This window comes from Salvelinus alpinus, chromosome 1 (genome assembly GCF_045679555.1).
Source record: "Salvelinus alpinus chromosome 1, SLU_Salpinus.1, whole genome shotgun sequence".
In the NCBI taxonomy this organism is placed as follows: domain Eukaryota; kingdom Metazoa; phylum Chordata; class Actinopteri; order Salmoniformes; family Salmonidae; genus Salvelinus; species Salvelinus alpinus.
In genome coordinates, this window is record NC_092086.1 from 118171080 (window position 1) to 118186831 (window position 15752).

Below are 15752 nucleotides of genomic sequence, written 5' to 3' on the forward strand. Positions count from 1 at the left end.
TGGTGGCAGCAGCATGCTGTGGGGATGTTTTTCATCGGCAGGGACTGGGAAACTGGTCAGAATTGAGGGAATGATGGATGGCGCTAAATACAGGGAAATTCTTGAGGGAAATCTGTTTCAGTCTTCCAGAGATTTGAGGCTGGGACGGAGGTTCACCTTCCAGCAGGACAATGACCCTAAGCATACTGCTAAAGCAACACTCGAGTGATTTGAAGGGTAAACGTTTAAATGTCTTGGAACTGCCTAGTCAAAGCCCAGACCTCAATCCAGTTGAGAATCTGTGGTATGACTTAAAGATTGCTGTACACCAGCAGAACCCATCCAACTTGAAGGAGCTGGAGCAGTTTTGCCTTGAAGAATGGGCAAAAATCCCAGTGGCTAGATGTGCCAAGCTTATAGAGACATACCCCAAGAGACTTGCAGCTGTAATTGCTGCAAAAGGTGGCTCTACAAAGTATTGACTTTGGGGAGGGGGGGTGAATAGTTATACACGTTCGAGTTTTCTGTTTCTTTTGTCTTATTTCTTGTTTGTTTCACAATCCAAAATATTTTGCATCTTTAAAGTGGTAGGCATGTTATGAAAATCAAATGATACAAACCACTTAAAAATCTATTTTAATTCCAGGTTGTAAGGCAAGAAAATAGGAAAATTCCAAGGTGGGGTGAATACTTTCAAAAGCCACTGTAAAACCATAACTAGAACTGTGTGGGAACCTCTTCTGGGTAAATATTGTTGTATTTAACCTCATTGAGATGGCAATGAAGTTGAACTTGTTCTTTATGACAGAATAATAAACTTAAAATCCCCCCCCAATTTTTTTTTTATCAAGTTACACTTTTTAAAAGTCACCGAATTGGTGAAACAACCCAACAACACCTCTACATAGTGGAGTGCTTTATGGAATAAGAGTGGATGTTATTGTGCCTACGGGAACTCTAATCTTCTAGCAATATGTTATAGTTTCAGAGGAATAACACTATGTTATAGTTTCAGAGGAATAACACAATATGTTATAGTTTCAGAGGAATAACACAATATGTTATAGTTTCAGAGGAATAACACATTATGTTATAGTTTCAGAGGAATAACACAATATGTTATAGTTTCAGAGGAATAACACATTATGTTATAGTTTCAGAGGAATAACACAATATGTTATAGTTTCAGAGGAATAACACAATATGTTATAGTTTCAGAGGAATAACACAATATGTTATAGTTTCAGAGGAATAACACAATATGTTATAGTTTCAGAGGAATAACACATTATGTTATAGTTTCAGAGGAATAACACATTATGTTATAGTTTCAGAGGAATAACACAATATGTTATAGTTTCAGAGGAATAACACAATATGTTATAGTTTCAGAGGAATAACACATTATGTTATAGTTTCAGAGGAATAACACATTATGTTATAGTTTCAGAGGAATAACACAATATGTTATAGTTTCAGAGGAATAACACACTATGTTATAGTTTCAGAGGAATAACACATTATGTTATAGTTTCAGAGGAATAACACAATATGTTATAGTTTCAGAGGAATAACACAATATGTTATAGTTTCAGAGGAATAACACAATATGTTATAGTTTCAGAGGAATAGCACAATATGTTATAGTTTCAGAGGAATAACACATTATGTTATAGTTTCAGAGGAATAACACAATATGTTATAGTTTCAGAGGAATAACACATTATGTTATAGTTTCAGAGGAATAACACAATATGTTATAGTTTCAGAGGAATAACACATTATGTTATAGTTTCAGAGGAATAACACATTATGTTATAGTTTCAGAGGAATAACACATTATGTTATAGTTTCAGAGGAATAACACATTATGTTATAGTTTCAGAGGAATAACACATTATGTTATAGTTTCAGAGGAATAACACAATATGTTATAGTTTCAGAGGAATAACACAATATGTTATAGTTTCAGAGGAATAACACAATATGTTATAGTTTCAGAGGAATAACACAATATGTTATAGTTTCAGAGGAATAACACATTATGTTATAGTTTCAGAGGAATAACACATTATGTTATAGTTTCAGAGGAATAACACATTATGTTATAGTTTCAGAGGAATAACACATTATGTTATAGTTTCAGAGGAATAACACAATATGTTATAGTTTCAGAGGAATAACACATTATGTTATAGTTTCAGAGGAATAACACATTATGTTATAGTTTCAGAGGAATAACACATTATGTTATAGTTTCAGAGGAATAACACATTATGTTATAGTTTCAGAGGAATAACACATTATGTTATAGTTTCAGAGGAATAACACATTATGTTATAGTTTCAGAGGAATAACACAATATGTTATAGTTTCAGAGGAATAACACATTATGTTATAGTTTCAGAGGAATAACACATTATGTTAAAGTTTCAGAGGAATAACACTATGTTATAGTTTCAGAGGAATAACACATTATGTTATAGTTTCAGAGGAATAACACATTATGTTATAGTTTCAGAGGAATAACACAATATGTTATAGTTTCAGAGGAATAACACAATATGTTATAGTTTCAGAGGAATAACACATTATGTTATAGTTTCAGAGGAATAACACATTATGTTATAGTTTCAGAGGAATAACACAATATGTTATAGTTTCAGAGGAATAACACAATATGTTATAGTTTCAGAGGAATAACACATTATGTTATAGTTTCAGAGGAATAACACATTATGTTATAGTTTCAGAGGAATAACACAATATGTTATAGTTTCAGAGGAATAACACATTATGTTATAGTTTCAGAGGAATAACACATTATGTTATAGTTTCAGAGGAATAACACAATATGTTATAGTTTCAGAGGAATAACACAATATGTTATAGTTTCAGAGGAATAACACAATATGTTATAGTTTCAGAGGAATAACACAATATGTTATAGTTTCAGAGGAATAACACAATATGTTATAGTTTCAGAGGAATAACACAATATGTTATAGTTTCAGAGGAATAACACAATATGTTATAGTTTCAGAGGAATAACACAATATGTTATAGTTTCAGAGGAATAACACATTATGTTATAGTTTCAGAGGAATAACACAATATGTTATAGTTTCAGAGGAATAACACATTATGTTATAGTTTCAGAGGAATAACACTATGTTAAGGTTTCAGAGGAATAACACATTATGTTATGGTTTCAGAGGAATAACACATTATGTTATAGTTTCAGAGGAATAACACATTATGTTATAGTTTCAGAGGAATAACACATTATGTTATAGTTTCAGAGGAATAACACAATATGTTATAGTTTCAGAGGAATAACACATTATGTTATAGTTTCAGAGGAATAACACATTATGTTATAGTTTCAGAGGAATAACACAATATGTTATAGTTTCAGAGGAATAACACAATATGTTATAGTTTCAGAGGAATAACACATTATGTTATTGTTCCTACAGGACCTCTAATCTTCTAGCAATATGTTATAGTTTCAGAGGAATAACACAATATGTTATAGTTTCAGAGGAATAACACACTATGTTATAGTTTCAGAGGAATAACACATTATGTTATAGTTTCAGAGGAATAACACATTATGTTATAGTTTCAGAGGAATAACACATTATGTTATAGTTTCAGAGGAATAACACAATATGTTATAGTTTCAGAGGAATAACACATTATGTTATAGTTTCAGAGGAATAACACAATATGTTATAGTTTCAGAGGAATAACACAATATGTTATAGTTTCAGAGGAATAACACAATATGTTATAGTTTCAGAGGAATAACACATTATGTTATAGTTTCAGAGGAATAACACAATATGTTATAGTTTCAGAGGAATAACACATTATGTTATAGTTTCAGAGGAATAACACATTATGTTATAGTTTCAGAGGAATAACACATTATGTTATAGTTTCAGAGGAATAACACAATATGTTATAGTTTCAGAGGAATAACACAATATGTTATAGTTTCAGAGGAATAACACATTATGTTATAGTTTCAGAGGAATAACACAATATGTTATAGTTTCAGAGGAATAACACAATATGTTATAGTTTCAGAGGAATAACACATGTTATAGTTTCAGAGGAATAACACAATATGTTATAGTTTCAGAGGAATAACACAATATGTTATAGTTTCAGAGGAATAACACAATATGTTATAGTTTCAGAGGAATAACACAATATGTTATAGTTTCAGAGGAATAACACAATATGTTATAGTTTCAGAGGAATAACACATTATGTTATAGTTTCAGAGGAATAACACATTATGTTATAGTTTCAGAGGAATAACACATTATGTTATAGTTTCAGAGGAATAACACATTATGTTATAGTTTCAGAGGAATAACACATTATGTTATAGTTTCAGAGGAATAACACAATATGTTATAGTTTCAGAGGAATAACACATTATGTTATAGTTTCAGAGGAATAACACATTATGTTATAGTTTCAGAGGAATAACACATTATGTTATAGTTTCAGAGGAATAACACAATATGTTATTGTTCCTACAGGACATCTAATCTTCTAGCAATATGTTATAGTTTCAGAGGAATAACACATTATGTTATTGTTCCTACAGGAACTCTAATCTTCTAGCAATATGTTATAGTTTCAGAGGAATAACACATTATGTTATTGTTCCTACAGGAACTCTAATCTTCTAGCAATATGTTATAGTTTCAGAGGAATAACACAATATGTTATAGTTTCAGAGGAATAACACACTATGTTATAGTTTCAGAGGAATAACACACTATGTTATAGTTTCAGAGGAATAACACAATATGTTATAGTTTCAGAGGAATAACACATTATGTTATAGTTTCAGAGGAATAACACATTATGTTATAGTTTCAGAGGAATAACACAATATGTTATAGTTTCAGAGGAATAACACAATATGTTATAGTTTCAGAGGAATAACACAATATGTTATAGTTTCAGAGGAATAACACAATATGTTATAGTTTCAGAGGAATAACACATTATGTTATAGTTTCAGAGGAATAACACATTATGTTATAGTTTCAGAGGAATAACACATTATGTTATAGTTTCAGAGGAATAACACAATATGTTATAGTTTCAGAGGAATAACACAATATGTTATAGTTTCAGAGGAATAACACAATATGTTATAGTTTCAGAGGAATAACACATTATGTTATAGTTTCAGAGGAATAACACAATATGTTATAGTTTCAGAGGAATAACACATTATGTTATAGTTTCAGAGGAATAACACATTATGTTATAGTTTCAGAGGAATAACACATTATGTTATAGTTTCAGAGGAATAACACAATATGTTATAGTTTCAGAGGAATAACACAATATGTTATAGTTTCAGAGGAATAACACATTATGTTATAGTTTCAGAGGAATAACACAATATGTTATAGTTTCAGAGGAATAACACAATATGTTATAGTTTCAGAGGAATAACACAATATGTTATAGTTTCAGAGGAATAACACATGTTATAGTTTCAGAGGAATAACACAATATGTTATAGTTTCAGAGGAATAACACAATATGTTATAGTTTCAGAGGAATAACACAATATGTTATAGTTTCAGAGGAATAACACAATATGTTATAGTTTCAGAGGAATAACACAATATGTTATAGTTTCAGAGGAATAACACATTATGTTATAGTTTCAGAGGAATAACACATTATGTTATAGTTTCAGAGGAATAACACATTATGTTATAGTTTCAGAGGAATAACACATTATGTTATAGTTTCAGAGGAATAACACAATATGTTATAGTTTCAGAGGAATAACACATTATGTTATAGTTTCAGAGGAATAACACAATATGTTATAGTTTCAGAGGAATAACACATTATGTTATAGTTTCAGAGGAATAACACAATATGTTATAGTTTCAGAGGAATAACACAATATGTTATAGTTTCAGAGGAATAACACATTATGTTATAGTTTCAGAGGAATAACACATTATGTTATAGTTTCAGAGGAATAACACATTATGTTATAGTTTCAGAGGAATAACACAATATGTTATAGTTTCAGAGGAATAACACAATATGTTATAGTTTCAGAGGAATAACACATTATGTTATAGTTTCAGAGGAATAACACATTATGTTATAGTTTCAGAGGAATAACACATTATGTTATAGTTTCAGAGGAATAACACAATATGTTATAGTTTCAGAGGAATAACACAATATGTTATAGTTTCAGAGGAATAACACAATATGTTATAGTTTCAGAGGAATAACACATTATGTTATAGTTTCAGAGGAATAACACAATATGTTATAGTTTCAGAGGAATAACACATTATGTTATAGTTTCAGAGGAATAACACATTATGTTATAGTTTCAGAGGAATAACACATTATGTTATAGTTTCAGAGGAATAACACAATATGTTATAGTTTCAGAGGAATAACACAATATGTTATAGTTTCAGAGGAATAACACAATATGTTATAGTTTCAGAGGAATAACACATTATGTTATAGTTTCAGAGGAATAACACAATATGTTATAGTTTCAGAGGAATAACACATTATGTTATAGTTTCAGAGGAATAACACATTATGTTATAGTTTCAGAGGAATAACACAATATGTTATAGTTTCAGAGGAATAACACATTATGTTATAGTTTCAGAGGAATAACACAATATGTTATAGTTTCAGAGGAATAACACATTATGTTATAGTTTCAGAGGAATAACACAATATGTTATAGTTTCAGAGGAATAACACATTATGTTATAGTTTCAGAGGAATAACACATTATGTTATAGTTTCAGAGGAATAACACATTATGTTATAGTTTCAGAGGAATAACACATTATGTTATAGTTTCAGAGGAATAACACATTATGTTATAGTTTCAGAGGAATAACACATTATGTTATAGTTTCAGAGGAATAACACAATATGTTATAGTTTCAGAGGAATAACACAATATGTTATAGTTTCAGAGGAATAACACAATATGTTATAGTTTCAGAGGAATAACACAATATGTTATAGTTTCAGAGGAATAACACAATATGTTATAGTTTCAGAGGAATAACACAATATGTTATAGTTTCAGAGGAATAACACATTATGTTATAGTTTCAGAGGAATAACACATTATGTTATAGTTTCAGAGGAATAACACATTATGTTATAGTTTCAGAGGAATAACACATTATGTTATAGTTTCAGAGGAATAACACATTATGTTATAGTTTCAGAGGAATAACACATTATGTTATAGTTTCAGAGGAATAACACATTATGTTATAGTTTCAGAGGAATAACACATTATGTTATAGTTTCAGAGGAATAACACAATATGTTATAGTTTCAGAGGAATAACACATTATGTTATAGTTTCAGAGGAATAACACAATATGTTATTGTTCCTACAGGACCGCCTTCTGCTCCTCGTAACGCCATTTCCAACGTAAACGGGACGTCGGTCTTCCTGGAATGGGCAGTTCCCGAGGAGACTGGCGGCAGGAAGGATGTCAGCTATAACATCCTGTGTCGTAAGATCAGCGTTGACAGCAGACACTATGAGGAGTGTGACAGCACGGTGCGGTTCCTGCCCCAACGCAACGGTCTCAGGAACAACTCTGTGATGGTGGCAGACCTTCTGGCTCACACTAACTACACGTTCGAGGTGGAGGCCGTCAACGGAGTGTCTGAGCTCACCAACCCCGGACGACAGTTTGTCTCTCTCAACGTCACCACCAACCAGGCAGGTTAGTGTCTTCACATGATCTATATATATATATTATATACATTACCTTTACCATAGACCCACCAGGCAGGTTAGTGGAATTGTCTATATACTTTATATACCACACCCAACATATCGAGGCTCCACAGACAGAGACAATGAGAGACACTTGAAGAAACTCTAACCCATTACTCCGTCAGTGAAACACACCCATTGGAGTCTCACACCTTGCCCTGCGGACACAAACCAATTAATGATAAAGCAGAGTTCCACTCTCTGAACTCCTCTTCTCTGACTCATGTCTTTGGAAAAGCCCTGTATTTGGAGACCTTCTCCATAGACATTGGATTGTTGATTATTATTATTTGACCCTGCTGGTCATCTATGAACGTTTGAACGTCTTGACCATGTTCTGTTATAATCTCCACCCGGCACAGCCAGAAGAGGATTGGCCACCCTTCAGAGCCTGGTTCCTTTCTTCCTAGGTTCCGGCCTTTCTAGTTTTTCCTAACCACCGTGTTTATGCATCTGCATTGCTTGCTGTTTGGGGTTTTTAGGCTGGGTTTCTGTATAGCACTTTGTGACATCGGCTGATGTAAAAAGGGCTTTATAAATACATTTGATGGATTGATTGATTGAGGGATAGAGGGGGAGGAGTCGAGAGCTTAGCTTATCTCACACATTGTGTAACATTTCTATTACCTGTGACACTATTCAACTATTCAACTATCCAACTATCCATGTAGAGCAAAGCAACAAGCAGAGTGTTCTGAGTCCTCTGACAAGGTTGTACAACTCTTCCTGTGGACTGGATTTCCTACTGTGAATTAGATTTCTAATTTAATGAGCTGCTTTCAGGGGATTGTCCAATCGCATTGGAATGCCAGTTTAGTGTCTGAAGATTTCATTATCAAATAAAACACAAGAGCATTTTACTGAAGCCATTCCATGCCATATATGTATACAGAACCAGTCAACAGTTTGGTCACACCTATACATTAAAAAGGTTTTTCTTTATTTTTACTATTTTCTACGTTGTAGAATAATTGTGAAGACATCAAAACTATGAAATAACACATATGGAATCATGTAGTAACCAAAAAAAGTGTTAAACACATATATTTTATATTCTTCAAAGTATCCACCCTTTGCCTTGAGAGCTTTGCACACTCTTGGCATTCAATTCGAATCAAATCAAATCAATAAATGTACATAACAATAACGAGGTAATATACAAAAAAATAAGTGAATATGCATAGATAATAAACAACGAGTGTAGAAACAAAGAGGGGGGGGTTCAATGTAAAGAGTCCGGGTGGCCGTATGATTAGTTTAGTTGTTCAGCAGTCTTATGGCTTAGGGGTAGAAGCTGTTAAGGAGCCTTTTAGACCTAGACTTGGCTCTACGGTACCACTTTCTCTCAACCAGCTTCACCTGGAATGCTTTCCCAACATTCTTGAAGGACTTCCCATATATGATGAGCACTTGTTGGCTGCTTTTCCTTCACTTTGCGGTCCGACTCATTCAAAACCATCTCAATTGGATTGAGGTCGGGTGATTGTGGAGGCCAGGTCATCTGATGTAGCACTTCATCACTCTCCTTCTTGGTCAAATATCCCTTACACAGCCTGGAGGTGTGTTGGGTCATTGTCTTGTTCAAAAACAAATAATAGCCCCACTAAGCGCAAACCAGATGGAATGGTGTATCCCTACAGAATGCTGTGGTAGCCATGCTAGTTAAGTGTGCCTTGAATTCTAAATAAATTCTAAATAAATCACAGACCGTGTCACCAGCAAAGCACCCCCACACCATCATACCTCCTCCTCCATGCTTCACGGTGGGAACCACACATGCGGATATTATCCGTTCACCTTCTCTGCCTCTCACAGACACAAGTCGGAACCAAAAATCTCAAATTTGGACTCTTCAGACTAAAGGACAGATTTCCACCGGTCTAATGTCCATTGATTGTGTTTCGTGGCCCAAGCAAGTCTCTTCTTATTATTGGTGTCCTTTAGTAGTGGTTTCTTTCCAGCAATTCGGCCTTCAAGGCCTGATTCACGCAGTCTCTTCTGAACAGTTGATGTTGAGATTGTTTCTTACTTGAACTATGTGAAGCATTTATTTGGGCTGAAATTTCTGATGCTGGTAACTCTAATGAACGTATCCTCTGCAGCAGAGGTAACTCTGGGTTTTCCTTTCCTGTGGCGGTCCTCATGAGAGCCAGTTTCATCATAGCGCTTGATGGTTTTTGAGACTGCACTTGAAGAAACTTTAGAAGTTATTGGAATTTTCAGGATTGACTGACCGTCATGTCTTAAAGTAATGATGGACTGTGTTTTCTCTCTGCTTATTTGAGCTGTTCTTGCCATAATATGGACTTGATCTTTTACCAAATAGGGCTGTCTTCTGTATACCACCCCTACCTTGTCACAACACAACTGATTGGCTCAAACATATTAATAAGGAAAGAAATTCCACAAATTAACTTTTAACAAAGCACACCTGTTAATTGAAACGCATTCCAGGTGACTACCTCATGAACCTGGTTGAGAGAATGTCAACAGTGAGCTGTCATCAAGGCTAAGGGTGGCTACTTTGAAGAATCTCAAATATAAAATATATTAACACCTTTTTGGTTACTACATGATTCCTTATGTGTTATTTCATAGTTTTGATGTCTTCACTATTATTCTACAACGTAATAAATAAATAAAAACCCTTGAATGAGTAGGTGCGTCCACATTTTTGACTAGTACTTTATATGTACACACACACACCACTATACCCCACTATTATAGTATATATCTACATAACACTATACCCCACTATTATAGTATATATCTACATACCACTATACCCCACTATTATAGTATATATCTACATACCACTATACCCCACTATTATAGTATATATCTATATAACACTATACCCCACTATCCCTTACTGAAAAACACCACTATAGTAAAGCACTGAAGTAAAGCAGACAATTACTTTGTTGTAATATTTTATTAAACTTTTTATTGTCTATTTAACAATTTACAAAAAAATACATTGACGTAAACAGTAGACAACTTACCATTTGCATACATATAATTTCCACAAACAATAATGACATCACACTTGCTCAGACCTATAAGTTCCCATTGTATCCACACCCAAGGCTGTATCTAATGCTTGTGGGACTCTAAATGCAGTAAAAAAAAATAATAAAAAAATAGTTTGTCTGGCTACAACATAAAACAATTTGAAGTCATATGGGTCAGTAGTCTGGCTAACACCTAACTCTGGATTGGCTCTTTTGATGGTGTCGGCACAATGCTTTGATAACGAAGAGGGCTGTGCTTTTACTGGTTGGCTGTCCACAGCCACACACAGCCCCGCCCCCTTCTATTACAATGGTTGAATTTTAAAATCCAATAAGAGGTCTCAACACCAGAGGAAAAACATTTAAGAGAATGAATCAAAACCCTGTTGCACAATTTATGAGCAAATATGGCATTAACAGCGTCCTTTCTAGATCGGTCTGGCCACATCTCTACCTACGCTGGGAGTCACGTGGATCGCGTCAGCCAGGCTACTTAATCACAGGAAACAGAATCAAATTCAAGTCTAATGTTTTTTGTTCAGAATAATTAGCCCACCACTCCTGGAGTATCCAGCAGACGCGTATACTTTCTTGACTACTCGACTGTTTTGGCCCCATTCTGTCTGGTCCACTGAGCCCTCTGGATCACGGTCTCCTTCATGTAACTTGGTTTGCCGGCCAGACGTTGTCCGTTTTCAAAACGCACAAATCTTTCAACATATACTTTACCAGGCAGGACCCAGCTACTGCACCAGCTTGGTGTGTCACTTGGTTTGTCCGCAGATGTATTCATGCGTGTGTTTCATGTAGAAAAAGGTGATGTTTATAGAATACTCACTGAGTTAAGTCTTTTATGTTCTTCTTCAACTTCAGGCTATAGTCGAGTCGTCTAAAAGCAAGAGCGTTTCCTGGTCTATCTCCTCCGCTGCAAAAAGAGAAAGAGGGATACCTAGTCAGTTACACAACTGAATGCGTTCAACCGAAATGGGTCTTCTTCATTTAAGCCAACTCCTCTGAATCAGAGGTGCAGGAGGGCTGCCTTAAATCGACATCCACATCTTTGTGTGCCTGAGGAGACAGATTTTTCCACCTCACTGGCTTTGCAATTCGAACCAGCGACCCTTCGGTTACTGGTCCAATGCTCTAAATGACGTTGAGGAGGGGAAGGTTGGTAAGACAGGTCAAACGGTTGAACAAAGGCAAAGGAGTAAGGAAAGAGCCAAATTAATAGTAGCTTCGAGGTTAAAAATGCGGCCCATAAAAGGGAGTGATCCATCTGCTAGAGGGTTATCAGCTACAATATCTCTATATGCTACCTACTGCTGTTGTGCCCTTGAGCAAGGCGCTTTACCCGTACGTGCCAAGCCTGTGATGTGTGTGTCAGGTTGGTCACTAACAGAATATCTCTGCAAATGACTAATAAAGCAAGTATGGTCAAATGAAGGCCAAACTATCTATGTATCTAGTCCCAAAGTGGCTGCAGGGTTCTAAGAGGCTCTGGTGAAGTGAAGTCTGTCAAGTTTTCATTAAGGTTGTACTATTGGTTATCGATGTGGAAGACATCTATTGGAAGAATGTATTTATATAGCCCTTCTTACATCAGCTGATATATCAAAGTGCTGTACAGAAACCCAGCCTAAAACCCCAAACAGCAAGCAATGCAGGTGTAGAAGCACGGTGGCTAGGAAAAACTCCTTACAAAGGCCAAAACCTAGAAAGAAACCTAGAGAGGTGAGATGCTGTTTTACACAGGGTCAATGAAAATCTGTCTCTCAAAAAATAATGTGTCTGTTTTATTTACCCTCTCACTTTGGAATCAAAGAGGCCAGGTTCCACTCATTCAGTGAATCCTTTACGAAGTTGTCCATTAAGTACAGAAATAAAGAAATGTTAGAAACATAGCTAGATAGCTAACTTGGCTAAATCAAATTTAAAGTAAACTCTAACGTTTTTTTATTTTTATTTATTTTTTATTTCACCTTTATTTAACCAGGTAGGCTAGTTGAGAACAAGTTCTCATTTGCAACTGCGACCTGGCCAAGATAAAGCATAGCAGTGTGAACAGACAACAACACAGAGTTACACATGGAGTAAACAATAAACAAGTCAATAACATGGTAGAAAAAAAAGAGAATCTATATACAATGTGTGCAAAAGGCATGAGGTAGGCAATAAATCGAATAATTACAATTTAGCAGATTAACACTGGAGTGATAAATCATCAGATGATCATGTGCAAGAAGAGATACTGGTGTGCAAAAGAGCAGAAAAGTAAATAAATAAAAGCAGTATGGGGGGTGAGGTAGGTAAATTGGGTGGGTAGTTTACAGATGGACTATGTACAGCTGCAGCGATCGGTTAGCTGCTCGGATAGCAGATTTTTAAAGTTGTTGAGGGAGATAAAAGTCTCCAACTTCAGAGATTTTTGCAATTCGTTCCAGTCGCAGGCAGCAGAGAACTGGAAGGAAAGGCGTCCAAATGAGGTTTTGAATTTAGGGATGATCTGTTAGCTAGCTAACAGAATTTGCACCCTTCCTTAATTCACAAGTCGAACTAAAGCTTCCACTGTCAGAAACCATTGCAAACCAGTACAGTAACGCTAGTTAACTCAATCAATCACCATGCATGCATGAGATAATTCTGGCCAATAGCTTGGTTAAATTAACCCAGATGGAGAATAAGTCAAATCTAGCTATGCTAACTTAGCTAGCCAGAACTTAGCTAACGTTAGCTAACGAGTGACCGCAGCCAAGATATTAGCAAAGAAAATGGCTAGCTAGCTAACAGTCGTTAGCTAATGCTCAAGCTAACTTTAGCTGGCTACCTAGTTATGATAGGACTATTCGTAACGTTTGCTACCTACCGTTCTCACGGTTCAGTCAGCCAAAACACCCTTAGTCTGTCGAAATAACGTTAGCTGTTTTCCACTCAGGCAAGTCGCACTAGAAGACTTGCCAGTTGCCACGTCTCGACACTTGCTCACGTTCTGGTGAACTTCACACGCTGGTGGCGGGAGAATTAACCCACTGGCTGGGTCAAATATCCATAACCAAACCTTAATAACCAACACCAACAACCCAACCTTGCTGTTTTTACAGAAAACAAACCAAATATTTACCCAATACCTACACCCAGCAATTGGGTCATCCAAACAACGTAGCATCTTTTTTTGTGTAACAAAAAAACAAAGCCATGCATGCAAGAAGCCTTGACCTGTCTGATGCCTAGAAGGCCAGCATCCCGGAGTCGCCTCTTCACTGTTGACGTTGACACTGGTGTTTTGCAGGTACTATTTAATGGAGCTGCCAGTTGAGGACTTGTGAGGCATCTGTTTCTCAAACTAGACACTCTAATGTACTTGGCCTCTTGCTCAGCTAAGTGGGGAAGAAATACAACAAAATGTATCTCTCTCTCTTTTTTGCTTCTCCTTCATTTTTTAAGAAATGCATTTGTTCAAAATTGTTCAACTATTGTCTTTCTCTCTCATTGAGTCAACTACTCACCACATTTTATGCCCTGCAGTGCTAGCTGTAGCTTATGCTTTCAGTACTAGACTTATTTTCTGGTCCTTTAATTGGGTGGACAACATGTCAGTTCATGCTGCAAGAGCTCAGATATGTTGGAGGACGTCCTCCGGAAGTTGTCATAATTACTGTGTAAGTCTATGGAATATGTTGAGATCCATGAGCCTCCTAGGTTTTGTATTGAAGTCAATGTACCCAGAGGAGGACAGAAGCTAGCTGTCCTTCGGCTACACCGTGGTGCTACCCTACAGAGTTCTGTTGAGGCTACTGTTGAGGCTACTGTTGAGGCTACTGTTGAGGCTACTGTTGAGGCTACTGTTGAGGCTACTGTTGAGGCTACTGTTGAGGCTACTGTTGAGGCTACTGTTGAGGCTAAAGAAGTGTTTTAATGAATTATTTGGTGACGTGAATATGTTTGGTATATAGTTGAAGTCGGAAGTTTACATACACCTTAGCCAAATACATTTAAACTCATTTTTTTTTTTTTTTTTTTTTTTTACAATTCCTGACATTTAATCAGAGTAAAAAGTCCCTTTCTTAGGTCAGTTACGATCACCACTTTATTTTAAGCATTTGAAATGTCAGAATAATAGCAGAGATAATTATTTATTTCAGCTTTTATTTCTTTCATCACATTCCCAGTGGGTCAGAAGTTCACATCCACTCAATTAGTATTTGGTAGCGTTGCCTTTAAATTGCTTGACTTGGGTCAAATGTTTTGGGTAGCCTTCCACTAGCTTTCCACAATAAGCTGGGTGAATTTTGGCCCATTCCTCCTGACAGAGCTAGTGTAACTAAGTTAGGTTTGTAGACCTCCTTGCTCGCACATGCTTTTTCAGTTCTGCCCACACATTTTGTATAGGTTTGAGGTCAGGGTTTTGTGATGGCCACTCCAATACCTTGACTATGTTGTCCTTAAGCCATTTTGCCACAACTTTGGAAGTATGCTTGGGGTCATTGTCCATTTGGAAGACCCATTTGCAACCAAGCTTTAACTTCCTGACTAATGTCTTGAGATGTTGCTTCAATATATCCACATAATTTTCCTATCTCATGATGCCATCTATTTTGTAAAGTGCACCTGTCCCTCCTGCAGCAAAGCACCCCCACAACATGATGCTGCCACCCCCGTGCTTCATGGTTGGGATGGTATTCTTCGGCTTGCCGCCTCCCCCTTTTTCCTCCAAACATAACGATGGTCATTATGGCCAAACAGTTCTATTTTTGTTTCATCAGACCAGAGGACATTTCTCCAAAAAGTATGACATTTGTCCCCCTGTGCAGTTGCAAACCGTAGTCTGGCTTTTTTATGGCGGTTTTGGAGCAGTGGCTTCTTCCTTGCAGAGCGGCCTTTCAGGTTATGTCGATGTAGGACTCATTTTACTGTGG

General features: G+C 35.7%; 1 protein-coding gene across 1 annotated transcript in view; it reads left to right on the plus strand.

Annotated features, from left to right (window-relative positions):
* Positions 1-15752, plus strand: part of LOC139539692 (ephrin type-A receptor 5) — a 161850-nt gene that overhangs the window by 65091 nt on the left and 81007 nt on the right. The window contains exon 5 of the mRNA XM_071342873.1: positions 7437-7772. Coding sequence (XP_071198974.1) covers positions 7437-7772 — 336 coding nt within the window. The remainder of the gene's footprint in view (positions 1-7436; positions 7773-15752) is intronic.